Raw genomic sequence first — 16279 nt, 5'->3', positions numbered from 1 at the left:
TAAATTGTGCAGGCTCAGCAAGAAAGCATCAAAGATTTCCCAGTTGCATGTGTGAGTTTTGTGATGGGGCCACCAAGTGCAGGGCAGTGAGGGTGACCGGTGCCTGGGTGCTGCTTTTGTTTGGCTGGTGGGCTCTGGTGGAAGAGTTGTAAAGCACTGGAGCACCTCGGGGCATCCTCTGAGAGAACAGTGTCAAACTTTCTTCCCCCTCTCTTGCCCACCAAATCCTGCACACAGGGGCCAAGGGACTCTTGTATTCTTTTTGCAAAGGGAGTAGAGCATCCTTGAATGAGATACCAATATAAATGGATTCATGTGTCATCTGATCATAACATGAGAGAAACGGTGGGCAGATACAGGAAGCAGATTTACTGCTGACTTTACAAGAGCCCCATGAAAGAAAAGTGGTAAGCGTAGGTGATGAGCATGGAGAGTATTCTACTATAGTAGCCATGTGATACAGAAAGTAATGTAGGAGTAGCCTGGCTTTTGACTGGAACAGGTTTTTTTTTTTACCTCTTTATAGGCCACCTGTAAGTTAGTAAACCTGCCATGGAGAGAAATTTGAGCAAAATCCACAAGTTACAGTGGTGTACGATCCAATTAAAGAAAAGAACAGGAAACAGAATATATTTGGAGATGTAAACCAAATTTTGGTTATATGACCTTTGGGAACAAACCAAGGTCAGGTAACTTATTGAAGTTCTCTACCTTCATGGGAGGCTGCTTCCTGTTTGAAAAGAATCTGAAGCAGTATCACTGACATGCTAACAGGCTTTCCTATTCATTTGCAGTGAGCTGGTTCTGCTTTTTATCCCTTAGTGACCACAGCCATTAAATTCTGGCTGTTGATGTATGTGGATTGTTTAAAAATATATTCATATTTATGCCCTTGCTTGCTCCATTTGTCTGCCTGTCCAGAAGAGCTGGATGTCAATCACTGCTCTCTCCTCATAATGCTCCTTTTCCTTCTCTTGGGTCATGTATGCAGCCACTTCCACCATAGTCCAGATTCATCACCTTGTTTTTTCAGGATTGCTTTCCTTTTGGCATCTCCTGTCTTTTAACAGGTCCCCTCTGAGCAAGATTTAGAAGAGACTAGGACAGGCAACTCTCTTTGTATATGTAACACCTTAATGTTATACTTCCTAATCCGTTAGTAACCTGGTCTTCTTACACTGTGATGGAAAGTGAAATACTACTAAGCAGTTTAGTATCCCAGCTAATTAGGTGACGGGGTGGCTAAGGGCAGAATGCAGTCAGTCAAACCCTTGTGGCTGGAAACAAAAACAAAGACTCCGACTCTTTAGTTTGGGAGAGCCGGTGGGTCGTGCCACCTGTTGAGAGAGACAGAGGGGCGTGTGCTGAGTGTGATGCTGTAGGCAGAGGTGGAAAGCCAGAACAAGCTGTCGCAACCATATTGCTGACAGGATAGAGATAAGCTACATTAATGCCATGTACTTTGTACTGCTTTGTGCCACTCCTGCTGCTTTATGCCGATTGTTTTGGACTTGTTCAGAAGTGCAAGTGGGATATCTGCGGGAAATGGCCAAAACACAGCCAGGCTGTGATATTTAGCTGAGGAACAGGTGTTGGTAATAGTACAGCTTTTGCTACATTCCTTTGTCCCATTTTTTCTATTACAGGTTTAGGAATGTCATACTGCCTCTTAAATTTTGTCCACCTCAGATCCTGAAAATTCTGACAGTAATTAGAAAATTACTTCCACTGGTTTACTGCTTGCAGTATTTCTCAAGGTGTTTAATATGCTCCTCAAAGACTTTTAGTTGGATTCAAGCCAGTGTGCCTCTACCTTTGCGTTTGAAAGGGTCTCCTGTAAAGATAGTGCCTTGACTGATTTCAGGTAAAGCAATTCTGGATTTAATGGAGAAGTTATAGGTCACAGTCAGTGACATGGGAATTGTGCCAGGTTGAAAGTACCCACAAATTTATTTGCAGATTATTCTGAGAATTGAAGCCTCCACTTGGAATGAAAAGCAAGAAACTCGTAAGCAGTAGTGAGGCGTAGTTCACGAAAATGTCATTTGGTAATGATAACATAACCAGCTAATGCTACTTTCCCTGCCAGTGGACATGTTGGACAAGTGGCAAAACATTGTGTTGAAAGGAGGTAGCAGCATGTAAATTTGCATTCTGGCTACTCTGAATTGCTTGCTGTTGCAGGTTCTGAGCTCTGCTGAAACACCTTTCTGTTTGTTTTGATCTGATTCCCAGTTGATTAAGAAGGAAAATGGCTGTTGGGCAGAGCTCTTTGTTTTAGAGTGGTAACTGAAAAGATAATGACAAGATTGCCCCATTTTTTTGTCTGGATTTTGCCAGTTTCCTATCAGTCAAGACTTAGGTCCAGGTTCACGGCATCATGTCCATTAGCATCCTTTGTCATTTGCTTTCTCATCCGTAGACAAAGGTCACATGTCCTTGAAGATTCTATTAGATACATCAAGCAGTCCTTGACATCATGCATCAAGAAGTACTATGGGACCAGTCAGAGCAGGCAGTTGTTCTCAAGATGACCTGATTTTTCTTCAGTATGGGTTGTTGGAAGATATTCTTTCATTTGCTTCTCCACCAAAATGTCCTTTTTTATGAGATCCATTTGCTCCCTTCTCTTCCACAGGTCGCCTGGGCATTCACAAGTTTTGAAAGCAAAACATTTTATTCCACAGTTCCATTAATGTAATATCACTGGTACTAGTATCCCCTTTTAATCAAAGCTAGGCCACCAAATGGTATTGCTGGCACGCTCTCATCCACGTATATGGTTTTAGGTCTTTAGGTGGGGAAGAGAAGTAAGTGTCTATCTGTCATAGTTTAGGAATGGTATGTCCCAATTTAGAATTCCCTCTAAAACCTGTGCTCTGTTCACTCGCTCCCCTCCTGGCCACTCCCCTGCTGCAGAGGAGAATTGGAGGCACCACGGGTTGAGATGAGACCGGTTTACTGCAAAGAGCAATGAGATAAGAAAACAAACGATAACAGCAACAATACTTACGACAGAGGGTACAGGAAAGGAAGGATTCATACAGAAGACCCCCAGCAACAGACAGGACTGGACAGCTCCCTCTGCCATGCTCACTTGACCAAAAGGAACCCCTTCTCCCTGGAAGAGACTCCCTTCCCTCCAACCTGACAACACAGCAGTGACATGTGATGGTGTAGAATAACCCCTGAGTCTGAGCCATGCCCCCTCCTGGCTACTGCAAAATTAACCCTGTCCTGGCCGGAGCCAGGACAGTATTCTAAATTACTGTGCTTTTCAGGCATCCCCTTAGTTTGGTTTCCTCCAAAGCTCCAGGATAATTTAATGTTTTCTGGCACTGAAGGAGTTACGCGGTGATGCTTTCTATAAGGTGATCAACACGCCCTGGCTGTAAGGTCTTATTTGTGCATTACTTTTTGCTGTCCTGTTTCTAACATTGCGCTCTGCTTTACAGGAAAATCGTGCATATCTATTTTGGCTGAGAACACTCTCAGGGAAACCAGAACAGTTTTTATTTGTTTGTGTTTTGCAATCCACTGACGTTGTAGCAACATCATTTTCTGAGGTCATATTGCAGAAGGCTGGAAGGGAGCAATGTCTGCTGGAATGTCTTTTAGGGCGGATAGATAGAAAAATAACACACTGCTTACAACCCCTGCATTTTCCATGTTTCATTTTAAATGACGGCTTTTATTTTTGCTTAAATATGTTTTGAGATCCAATAGACACTACTTCCCAGAATGTTTACAAATTGCCTTTGCAATGGTAGAGGAACGTGAGCTTGCCACTGTGGTGCTGAGGCTTTCTGCAGGTGCATGGGCAAAGGCGGCTTCAGTATTCTTACTGATCTGTTACTTGAGTTGTGTTTTGTCCTGTTTAATAAAGAAATATCTATCTGCTAAGCAGTTTTAAAAAGCAGTGCTTGTCTATATAAATAACGTTTTGAGTTTCTTCAGGGATCTTCCTAGATCTGAAGGACTTACGTTGAGGTACTCCTTTAAGTGTAAAATTACAAAATGTCATAACCATTGATTAATTTGATCAGATAAAGCAGATCAAAGGAGTAAGGCGGTTTGTAGATCTAGTTATTTTCATGCTATGTCTGTATGACATACCTCCACTAGCATCTTCATTAACTGCTTTCAGGTGAGAAGTGGGAGCAAACAGAATGACTTCAACTGGGAAGGATGTAGGTTAGTAGTCCCCAAGTTCACTTGCAGTAGTGTTCACTAGCTCTGTGTTTTTACTGTGGAGGCCAGAGGTTTACATTTACATTGATGAAATTCAGAGTGAAAGTACTGTAGCTTTTCATCAGACCTGCAGTGCCTATGACCTACATTAGCTTCTCTGCTTTCTGCCATGTCTCCACCGACTGCCTGAAAGTCTCAGCAAAGTCTGGAAAAACCTGTGGTGGGTCCATGGGGAATTGGGACACTAATTTGTCACCTGTTATAACCCCAAATCTTTGTCTTAAGAACTAGATATGTTGTCGGAGTGATGCTAATGGATTAAGCAGAGGCTCCCAGTCAAGGAGTTTCTCTTGACTACAGTGAGCTTCTGTAAAGGCTCTTCACAGGGACAGGGATGGTCATTTTTCCAGTAGGCTCCTGTGACTCCTCTGGGGCTAGATTCAATTCTTAGCACTGGCAGTGTAAATCTTGGAGGGGTTGTGCAAAAATATTTGTTAGATATGATCAGTGTCAGTAACAGTGAAGTCAGATGCCACCCCTGGGATGTGGCCCATCCCTGGGATGTGTGGTGGCATTGAGGATGGGGTGATGCAGGCTTTGACTTAGGCTGACGCGTGCCAACTGGGTAGGAGGGTATGGTGTGGCTCTCCCCAGTCAGCCAACTCACTGGGCTGCAACTTCCACTGCTGTCTGTGTCAGGTGGAAAACTCAGGAGTGGCTGTTATCACAGCAAGCACACTCACCTGCTGTCTCCACTGGGTGGGTCCCCATTCAAAGCGTAGGTGGAGGAAATCTGGGGCAGAGCCAGAAGCTGATTTTCTTTCAGTGATAATTTTGGCAACTTGGTTTCAAAACCCAAAGTTTTGGAACTTGTTTTGGGGTTTTTTTCTGAAGTGCTTTCTATTTGAGAGGTTCTTTTCTCTTGTGACGTGGCTGATATTTGGGGTTGCAGTTTATGAGTTTTTTACAGGAATATGGTTTCTTCCATCAAGCCTATATGAGGCTTATAAAGAACAGGGGACTATGCTTCAGAGCTGAGTTTGCCCCGTCTAGCTGAAAAAAACCCCAAAATTGTTCCTGAATTTTAACTTTGTTTTCTCACCCCTATGCTGTTCTTATATTTTCCCATTCACAGAGAAAACAAGAAAAATTTGCTGCTGTTTTTGTCCCTAGCTGCGCACATTTTAAGTATGTGACTAATACTCTGTAACATGTTTTACAAACATGAGTGTTACAAATTACTGGCAAACATTTCAACAAAACAAATGCAACCATCAGGGAGGTGCAGGACATGAGCCACCTTCCCCCATGCCCCCACACTTCCGTGCCCTTGTTTCTCCTCTCTGTAATTTTAGGGCTGTTGGCTGCCCTGCCAACACAGGAGTGGTTTCCTGCCCCTGGGTCTGACTGAATGCGGTGTGGGCAGAGGCCCAGGTGGGCTCAGCCCCTTGCTCCCCTGGAACACTGGTCATGCAAGTTGGCTGGTGGTGAGCTGGGGCTATCTCCACTGGACCAGAGCAGGCTTTGAGGTGGTGATATACCACAAAAAAATAGTTGCGCTGCTCTTCAGAGCTTGCTGCCCCTGCAGCTCTCACCCTTTGCACTCTGACCTGGGCAGTGGGGGACCTGGGCTTCAGGCTGCCCCTCAGCTCAGCCGTTAGCACTCACAGAGCTGCAAGTTTTCCTCGTCTTCCATCCTTTCCAGCAACGTTGTGCTTGGGACAGTTCCCACAGCAGTCCTCCTGGCAGCCTCCCGGCCCCATGTTTCTTCCCTTTCTTTGGACTAAGGAGTTGGGGCAGTGACACATGTACTGTCTGGCAGTAATGACATGAATTGGGTGATGGGACCCCAGAGAGAAGGCACATGTGGGGGAATAACAGTCCCTGGCCCATATGTGTTCCCAGGGCTCTGACTTTTCTTCCCTTGCTCCCAGACAGGAGAGAGGCGCCTGGAGAGTTGCTCCAGCCTTTGGGGAAGCACAGACTTGAACATCCAACAGTACCTGTCACAAGGAGGCTGAATGGCCTTTTGAGAGGCAGGCTTTAGAAATCAAGGGGTCAGATGACTGGTATGAGATATGTCCCTGTTTATTCTCTGATAGCTTTTTACGTCAAAGACCATCATCAGTGAATCACCTACGTGTGTGTGACTCTCATCATTGCTGTGCTAAATATAAATGTCAAAGGATATTGAGCTGTAGGAATAAATCAGACTGTGTTGGCATGCGTGTATCAGACAGATCTTCCTCTTCCGTGTGTCCTTCTCTCTCCATTACAAAGGCTGCTACGGTCAATGGGAAGCAGCTGCAGAAACTCAAATCTAAGCCAGGACTACAGGTTATATTTTCATACACAGATCTGGCATATCCACACATTGGATCTCTTCTTGCCAGTTCTGTCAAAATTCTATCAGTGAAGAGAGAGAGAAAGATTTGCTTTGACAGTATTTCTGAGGTAGAAACACTGAGAGACTGAGAAGCGTTTTCACACCCTTTTTTATACAGAATGTGTGATTTTTAAATAAGTACCAGAGAGAAAGTAACTTTGCCAAGGCTACCAGCCCTGCTGGCTGATCTGTGGACATGGGTGTGGTGTGGGATTCACATGCGTTCAGGTTAAAGCACTTCAGTTAGACTTTCAAGTTAGCAGTTTCAATTATAAACACAAGTGATTGTTGTTATTTTCTGTTGAAAGCTGGGAGAAAGGAATAGGAAATTTCCCTTATATTTCATATAACCAAACATTCTTTTATTTATCTTTTTTTTCAGTAATTTTTTTTTTTTTTTACATGAGTAAAATGGTGATGAAGAAGGCCAAAAGAAAAACATCAGGAGTCTGAAACTGCCTATTTACTTTCCAGCAGCACTCTGCTCTGGCAACTGCAGTGGGGATTTTTTAACCCCTTGTGCTCCCTTTACAGCATATGAAGGAGTGGTAGTGAATTTAAAAATGAGCTTTGAATGTGCAAAGTAAATACGTCTTGATTTAAAAAAGCTTTAAGAATCCTATAGAATGTAGAAAGAGGAGGCTAACACCACTTTACTGCTCCCCTACTGAATGCTGTTAGGCAGATAATCCTGTATTACATGATGAAAGATAAACAATCCATGATGAGGTTGTCCTTTGGGCATTTCTAGAAAGACTTTCTTTGATGATTAAGGAAAATCCTGTGGAAATAGTCAATTTTATAACACACACACACACATATATATATATATACATATCTGTTTCAGTTTACTCATTAACATCAGAGAACTCTACAATAATGACTCAGTCTGCTGTTTTCAGGGGGAAAAATGGCAGCAGTGCATCTGGGCTCAAAACTACCTCCTTCAGCAGTACTGCAATATTCAGGGTTATTTCACTTTGCATCAGAGACGGGGGATGTCTCGCGCTGCTGCACATGAGGCTCACCCTCAGGCTTTGGCCCCTTATTTTAGAATACTGCGATAATTCTAACATGTTCAGCATTTTATAAATAAGTACTTCTGAGGGAGTCAGGATGTCTTACTCCTTAGCCATTTGTTTACCATTGCTTTCCTCTTTGGATTATTTGCTGTCCCTTCCCAGTGTTGTGTTTTCCTGCCTGAGGCTTGGGTGGCTGATCTGTTCTTGTCACTCCTTGGTGCCTGAGTAGGCTTTCCTGGGTGGGACTTCTGGCTGGAAATGAGGAGAAGCTTTGTCCCTGTCTTCCTTTATCATCCTCAGTTTCTGCCTCCCTCTTTTCAGTTATACTTTTCCTTTTCCTCTTTCCTGTCAGTTATACTTTTCCTCTTTCCTGTCTCTGTTCCTCTGCCATAGGTTTGCCCATGGATGCAGGAAGCACCCTACCAGGGGTTCCAGCAGAGAAAGGGCTTCAAGCCTCCTTGCCTTCCATGCTATCCCAGCTTCATGTCCATCTCATGGCTGCCAGCTCCCCTCATTTGCTGCCACGCTTACTAGTCATCCTTTCTCTTCTCTTTCTCCCATCATGGCTCCCAGCTTCTTCCTGTCCCTTTGCCTCATGATACAGCCACCTCTGTGCTTCTGTCCTGGAAGATCTGTCTCACATCTTCAGCCTGTAGCCCCTCTTGCCTCCCTCTCTTGTAGTAAGCCTAAATACAGCTTTTTATAGGTTCTCCAGAAACCTATAAAGGGGGAAAGAGCTGGCAACTTTTGTCAGAGGAACATGGAGTTGTATTCAGTAGAGATAGTACTTAGTCCCTGAAGTCTGAAAATGTAGGAAGGTGGGAGACAACTGTGAGAAACAGAAATGCCAGAAAAATGTGGAGGATTTGGCAGCCCTGTCTTTATGTCTACTGCGTTACCCTGCAGAACAGAATTGAAGACAAACATATGAATGTGCTAACATTTAAGTTATTGGATGCAAGTCTGTTACCGAATTACTTTGAGGGATTTTATTTTTTTACTTCCAAGGTTAATTTTTTTTTGCCATTGTTCTGCTCTATTTAGTTTCTCTTCAGCTAATAGTAAAAGTTACATTGCTCCAGAACAACTCCAGACCTCCATCTTTCAGAATGCTTGTTCGATATGTTACAATCCGGTTTACACCCAGAAAAGCAAGGAAAGTTAAGTCTCTGTGCATAAACTGGAAGGAACTTAGAAGGCTCAAAATATTCCCAGAAACGAGATTAAAACCAAATGAGGTTAGACATTGATGCCAAAAAATTGATGTATTTTATTTAATAGTAGAGAGGCAAAGAGAAGGAAAGAGAACAGAAAGAACGAAATAGAGAAAGAAGTGTGTGGGCGAGGTGAGGGGACAGGGAGAGGTGACAGGGGTTAGGTGGAAGCAGATCACCCCTCCGAGGGTCCCAATGACGTCTCATTGCTCCCCTCCATCTGCTCTGCTGGTGGTGAGGGTCCCCCATTGCCGCCGTGGCCACGCCACCACACCACACGCCACCATACCACACGCCACCACACCACTCGCCACCACACCACGCGCCGCCACACCACACACCGCCACACCACACGCCACCACACCACACGCCACCACACCACACACCGCCACACCACACACCGCCACACCACACACCACCACACCACACGCCACCACACCACACGCCACCACACCACACGCCACCACACCACACGCCACCACACCACACACCACCACACCACACGCCACCACACCACACGCCACCACACCACACGCCACGCCGAAGAGTGCAGAACTCCATGGATTAATACACACTTTGGGCCAGGTGGGAATGCTCACGTGCCTCTCTTGCAGGGGCCAGCTTGACAGTGTACCTTGCAACACTGAGGGTCTGTAGCATCATCTCTGGTGCTCTGGTGCAGGGTCTGGGCACCCCTTTGAGGGGGGCCCCTGTGATGGGCCATGTCACCCCCTTCTGCTGTGGATAAGCTTCCCATCCTGGTGAGGAGCCCTCAGCTGGGCTCCTCTGCACAGTGGAGGATGGGCAGTCACTGCACCTCTGACCAGAGCCTTTTTCCCAGATACCCAGAGCCTCTCTTCCCTCCACCCTTTGGTGCAGGAGGTCTGTTCGAGCCTGGAAGCTGATAGCCCTGGGGCTGTGGTCCTCATCTTGGAGGTGTTAAGCCTGTGCTCAGTGAATGTCCCCAGCCCTGAGCTGTTACTTCATCTCCTCTTCATCAGCGAGCAGTGTAAGGCCTCAGTCAGGGCCCCATCCAGGGTGTGGTAGTCTTCTTTGCAGCTTTTGTAATACAGTTTTAAAAGTCTTTCAGGAAAATGTTTAAGTCATAAACTATAATATTTCAGTCTCTGACATGATATTACTCTCCTTTGACTAAAATCAATCAGATCTAATTGAATTCTGTCAGACTGCCATTGCTTTGTGTCACTATCCCAGGACCAGACTGTAGTCATGAATCTTTGGGAAAATCCATCATAAAAACACTGGTAGGAAACTGGTTAATACCAGTCTAATGCAGTTAATCAGATTATCTTAAGAGTACATACCTCTGCAACCCCTTTGTAACGCTATCATCTGGCCTGCCAGGTTCTTTTAACCATTTTTATGCTGCAAAATGGGGAAAATTCAAAGTCCTTTGAGTGCAAAAAGTAGCAAGCATCAAAACAGTGATGATTTCAAAATCAGCCTAATCATTATTCAGTATTGTGCTTCCCTCTGATGGGAGATAATACTACTGTGTCCCTCCTTGTCTGAAACTGCTTACAGCTGCTCTCTGCAGTTCCCATCATGTGTGCAGTCAAATCTTGCCTTGTCTGCCACTGCTGATACAAAGCTGCATACTCTGGGAGTACAATTTACCATCATTGTCAATAATGCTGTACTCATTACAAAGCTCTAAAGTGACCTAAAATTTTTTGGTTCTAATTACTGTAATGTAACTATTGACCTCAATAAACTGACTGAATTCACAAAAGATAGTTTCACTACTAAGAAGCAAAGTGAAATGTTACTTGGTGTAGATATATAGATTATCTGGCTTAGGAAGAACAGGAGACAAGCAGAACATAGACCTGAACTGCTAACTCATTCAGACTGCTTTTTTTGTCTTGAACTGGAACTGAAGTTGAACCATTACTTTGAAGTCTCGGCTGTATTTGATCTAGAACTGAACTGTTTCCAGCTTGCCTTCCTGCAAAGTGTCTCTAGCTCATGAATCCCGACATCCTGCCGTGCCAGCCTGCATGGCCTGTGCCGTGTTGACAGCTGCATGGCAGCACTGTGTTGCATTCTTTTCCCCTGCACGACTTGGAATCTCATCCTGCACTGCTCTCAGTTGCTTTGGAGATCCTTGCATAGATCAGTGCAAGACAGACCTTTCCTGACTCTGGCGTGGGGGATTCACACTGCAGTGCTGTGAAGTTGGGTTTGCACTTCCCTCATGGTGTGGAGCTGCAGGGTCCCTCCTGTGTGGCACCTGCATGGACATGGCTCGAGTGGCCGTATGTGTGTACGTGTATCTCCATACCTTGTCATGTGCATTGCTGTCTGTCTGCACTGAGCGCTGCAAGCCCAGACTTCTGTGGGATTGAAGGGGCAAAATCAGGCCAAGCAGACATCTCTCCCAGTGCCCTGGAGCAGCCTGGACAGGACTGCAGATTTATGGGTCCATCACAGTTCCTTTCCTTCCCTCACCCATGCCCAGGGCGGCAATGGGCTGCGTTTCACACCACTGCTGAAAAGGCTGCAGAGGGAAGGAGATAGGAATGCAGTCCAAACTCACACTGAGAGCTTGCTTCTATCTTGTAACCCATAAATCTTGTCTAAATAGTTAGGTGGTTCAGTATGAGCAAGCTTGAGGTTGTTCATCGTTACCCAAACTGGTTAACAAATATTTAGTGATCTCCAGCCTAGCTAAACTGCAGTCATGCTATCAGATTGGTGATTCTGTCCCTTCCCTGACCAGTGAAGTAAAAATGAATGCTTTTTTCTGTATTATGATATGAATAAGGGCCGAGGCTTTGTGGTTTTCAAAACCTGGTCATGATAACCATTGCCATGGCAATTAGGCCATCTAAATGCACAAGGTGAGAGGGTGCGGGCTCTGTGGTCATCCTGGTCTTCCTGGGGCTTTTGCCAGCATGGATGCTAAAGCTTACCCAGTGGACCACAGGCACTGGGTCCTCCCTTCTCAGAGCATCAGGTGAATTTTCGTGCAGTTACCTGTGTTTTACAACACAGAGCTGTAAATACATCAGTAGAAGCAGAGTTTCTAAGTTGGCAGAAAATGGCATGCTGCAGAATGCATACTGATACGCTTCTGTCTCTTTGGAGTTTTCTCTTTTAGCTTTCAAACTTACATAAAATTCAATTCATTTACCTCGATTGAAGGTTGCATGTGCTTTCTTTGTATTTCCAGTCAGATGTGCTACAGCTTTTCTTAGTTTTTCTGAACCTTCCAGGAAGACCCTTGGCCATCAAGGGTCTCGTGATCCATTACCAGCTGCCTTGAGGTGGCACAGGCACATGCTGTGCTGTGCCACTCTATGCTTGGCCCTCAGGATCGTGCTGTGCTCTACAGATTCCTTGCCATGGGGTAACCTCAGCTGGCCAATCTTAAGGGAAGAGCCTGGAGGTGGCACTTGGGTGGTACCAGTAGTGACACCACGGCACATACTTGTCTTTCTCTTGAGGTGAAGCAACATACTATCATTTAAACATCCAGTTGAAAATCCTATGAAGACCACCATGTGGGTCTCTCCCAATGGGAAGCCTGGGCAGTGTGCCATGCCCTGATCATAGGCCTGTCTGCTGCTGCTGCCCTTGGGATTCCAGTGTCAGAAGGAACTAGAGGTCTTGTAGCCTGCTTCTGTCTTTTCCATGATGTTGATGAAGTAGTTAACTTTCTTGAGAGTATTTTTCATTCTTTCTTGGGGTACAGTAGGAACCAGAACCTGGTGCAAAACCATAGTCCACCCTGTATTTGTGAATGTAATGATAAATAATGTAGGGAAAATTCTATTCTTGAACAGATACCTTTCCAGTTAGGCCACCATTAATAGTGTACATCATTAAGTCTTAGTGTAATACTGTGTTGTGTGGGAAGGAATCCCAGGCTGAGTCCATTTTTGACCTCTAATGGATGATTTACAATGAGTTATAGTAGCAGAGTTCAAATGTTTGGTGATTATTGCTGAGCTGAACTACTATCAGGCAGTTTTAAAAATAAAACTTGCAATTTGAAGAGTGTAATTGAAGTTCCTTAAGAGAGCCCTGCTTGACCTTTCAGCAAATGCACTGGATTTCCTGAACCAGCACTCATGGGCAGGGCAATGCCACAGGGCAATGCCACCCAGCATGGTCCTGCTGCTTAATGGGGCTACTGACCTCTCCTCACTGGTTCTCTGCTTCTTGTGGGGTTCATCATGGTGTGTTGCAGTGCTCATGATCTTTGAGTGTCTTCTTAGAGGAAACAGTGGGAAACTAAATTGCCATATAGGGAGGATTCTGCAGGAAACAAAAAATTGTATGAAAAAGAGAAATGAAGTGCAAAATGTGATCAACTGGTTCAAGTACCAGCTGTGTTTTGCTTGCAAAAGTGTGTCTGGGCTCTGCAATATCTATTCTGTTCCTCACAGAAGTTCAGTGTTTGGAAACTGACAAAGAATGGGAGCCAAATTTGTCTGTCATTTTCCAGAGCTTCCCCAGGGTCAATTTTGCCTGCACCTGGCCCTGACTGTATGCAGGCATGTAGTTTCATATGGAAATGATAAGCTCAGCTGGGATGCAGGAATGCCTCCAAAAGAGTTTCCTTTTAAGGAAGCACACAAGCCCTTAGCAGTGATGTCCGTATGTGACTCTGCTGTGTATCTAATACTAATTAAACACTTGACAGGTGTTTTTTGGTTTTGTTTTGCAGGAAGAAATCATTCCTCTTTTCAGCTCTGTACGCTGCCTTTATATTTGGTGGTCGGCACCTAATGAACAAACGAGCAAAATTTGAACTGAGGAAGCCGCTAGTGCTCTGGTCTTTGAGCCTCGCCGTCTTCAGGTAGGCACTTCTTCACACCACCTGCCTTGGGAGAGGCCCTGAAGAGGTTTGGGGTTCTTCACATACAGCAGCACTGCTAGTGTGACAATAGGCTCACACAGAAGTGGCATTTCTTTGCTTCTGCTGTTCAGGGTTGTGTCCTGATCCACTCCTTAACACCGAAATGATCCCCTTTGACTTACCAGATCACAGAGCATTTGAAGAGGGGAGAAATCAATAACTCTCTTGAAGAACAAAGGTGAAAATGAAGGAGGACATGAGAAAAAGTGGTTATCATTGCAATACATTTACCATGCAAGCTACAAATGGAAATAAACACATTAAGATGTTAGTCTTGTTCTCACTTACTAGTAGTACTATGTTTATATGGGGTGTGTGCGTGTATATGGAATATTTAGTCAAGACTCTGATCTCCTTTACAGTGAGGTAAACCAAAACTCAGTGCTTTGATGACAGGTAAATTAGACCACTGTAATCGATATCAGGAGCTGACTTCTGGTTATTCCATCACAAATTGCTTGTGACTGTAGCAAAAAGGTGGCTCCACAGGGAAAGGCTGCTTTTCAGTAATGCACATCTCTTGGCTGTGTGTTGACTCCACACTGAGTATGGGGAATGTCATGTTCAGGTTGTTGGTAGTTGCTGAAGTCAGAAGCAAAATTGACCAACCTGAATTCCACTTTATCTGCTTAATATGCTAATTTTTAATGTGGCTGAAGTTAAATGAATGAACAAACAAATGCTTATAAAAGTAGCCCTTACAAACACATGAACTTTGGTACAAATTACTAGTAATAGTACACAGATGACCTCAGGATTTTCCTTCATTTCAGTGACTATTGGGACTGTAAGTTACAGCTCACTCAACAACATACAGACCAACAAACTGTTATCAAACACTGCTACCTGTATCTTTCTAATATCAATATAGTAATTCCTGATTATATTAGTTCACAGCTACATAAAACAGGCTTGCTTACTGAGCAGGTGTGAATGATGCATTATTTTTCACAGGATGGGAATAGTTTTTGCTGAGAGACTCTACAGAGGGAAATAAAGCAGGAATGAAGAAGTTTGGCTTTTTTCATGGCTTTTCTTTCTTTTCTCCAAAATTGTATCACCTTGAAACTTTCCAAAACACTGGCAGGGGAGAATAAATTGTATTTCTAATAGCTAGGACATGCTAACAGAAGAACTTTAATTTGGCTTGGGTTTAACAGTTCATCAACACGATAAAGAATATCTCAGAGCAGACAAAACTTTTAGCGGTCTGGATAACTTTAAGAGCAAGTTCTAACACTGTGGAAATTTGTAATTTTCATTTGCTTGCACTTGGTGCTGTACTTCTGGCTGTGTGTCTGACATCATTTTGCTTTAAGGTCCTGTAAGCAATTGTCATTGTTTGTTTCAGAAATGTCTGAATCCCAGCAGCTGTTGAATTGGTTCCTAGATGGCATTTCATTTGTGGATCAGTTTGTAAAGTGGTTTGTTGCCAGCAGGATCCCAGTCCTGATTGCACTTTCCTATTGAATGTGGACACTAGGAACTAGCTGGCTTACACAAAGCATTTGTAGTTTAATTCTCAATTTGAGGTGGGGAAGCATGATTTTGGAACTCTCCTTTGCAGAAGATGTCTAGAGCAAATTTAAAAATTAAATTACTTTTAGATGTGTCTGACATTCACAGTGTGGGGTTTTTAAGCAGTTTCACTAGCTAATTTCCTCCCACAATCACAAGATCGAGGCACTGATCAATGAATAGCATGAATTTACACTACACTGTCTAGATGGAATTTGAAATTAGCACATTCCTTCCTTGCTAATTGGAGTTTCCCATCATAATCATATGAAATAGCTAACTCATGGCCAGCATGAGCTGCTGAGTGGTGCTGGGTGATGTGAAAAATGTGGCCTTCAGGTTTTGAAGGTACAAGCAGCCAGGATCAGTCTGCCACAGAGATCACCTCAGTGCAGGCACTCAAGGTGAGCTCTCATTGTGCAGATAAGAAGCATTGGCCAGAAGGGCACAGTTAAGACAGGGATTCGCAACTCCATAGTTTGCTTCTTCCATCAACTCAAATAGCACCATTCAGGGACAAGTGTTCCCCGAGTGCTGCAGAACTCACCCTTTCCTCTGTGTGTTAGGAAAAGAGGAAGCAGAGTGGAGTGGGTGTGTGAGATGTTTGGCCTGCACAGAAGTACTGTGCATTTACCCTGCTGGATTTGCAGTTGGCATCAGTTGATTATGAAAATTATATGACTATGCTTTGCACTTCTGGGGTGCTGAGTAGTGTGCAGAAGAGTGAAATAGGGAAGGGGGAAAACCAACCCAAAATGTTTGCAGTAAGACAGAGCATGAAACCTTTGTAGCTTCCATAGCAACATGCAATCCCATACAAAACCCCTTGACTTCTTGCCTGGAAAACAGGAAAAATGGCAAAGAATTCATTAAAATGTGAGACAAAGACTTCTTATAAAAGTGTTCATTGGAACATCCATTACCTGGTGCTTCAGCACCACTGTTCTTTCTGGGGCCATCGATCACAGCCTTACTGACTCTCTTAGCAAGCAGCACTGGAAATATTGTTAACTTTCCAAGTAACTTGGATTTGGTTTTTTTCTGGCTCCTGTCATAACTG

At 44.2% G+C, this 16279-nt stretch overlaps 1 protein-coding gene across 4 annotated transcripts in view; it reads left to right on the top strand.

Annotated features, from left to right (window-relative positions):
• The window catches only part of ELOVL6 (ELOVL fatty acid elongase 6), a 76990-nt gene that overhangs the window by 37966 nt on the left and 22745 nt on the right, over window positions 1–16279 (top strand). For all 4 annotated transcript variants that reach the window (XM_048303854.1, XM_048303853.1, XM_048303855.1 and 1 more), the window contains one exon: window positions 13510–13641. In XM_048303854.1, coding sequence (XP_048159811.1) covers window positions 13510–13641 — 132 coding nt within the window. The remainder of the gene's footprint in view (window positions 1–13509; window positions 13642–16279) is intronic.

This window comes from Corvus hawaiiensis, chromosome 5 (genome assembly GCF_020740725.1).
Source record: "Corvus hawaiiensis isolate bCorHaw1 chromosome 5, bCorHaw1.pri.cur, whole genome shotgun sequence".
NCBI classification, from domain to species: Eukaryota; Metazoa; Chordata; class Aves; order Passeriformes; family Corvidae; genus Corvus; species Corvus hawaiiensis.
The sequence above is the reverse complement of the archived record's forward strand: the minus strand, read 5'-3'. Positions and strand labels throughout refer to the sequence as shown.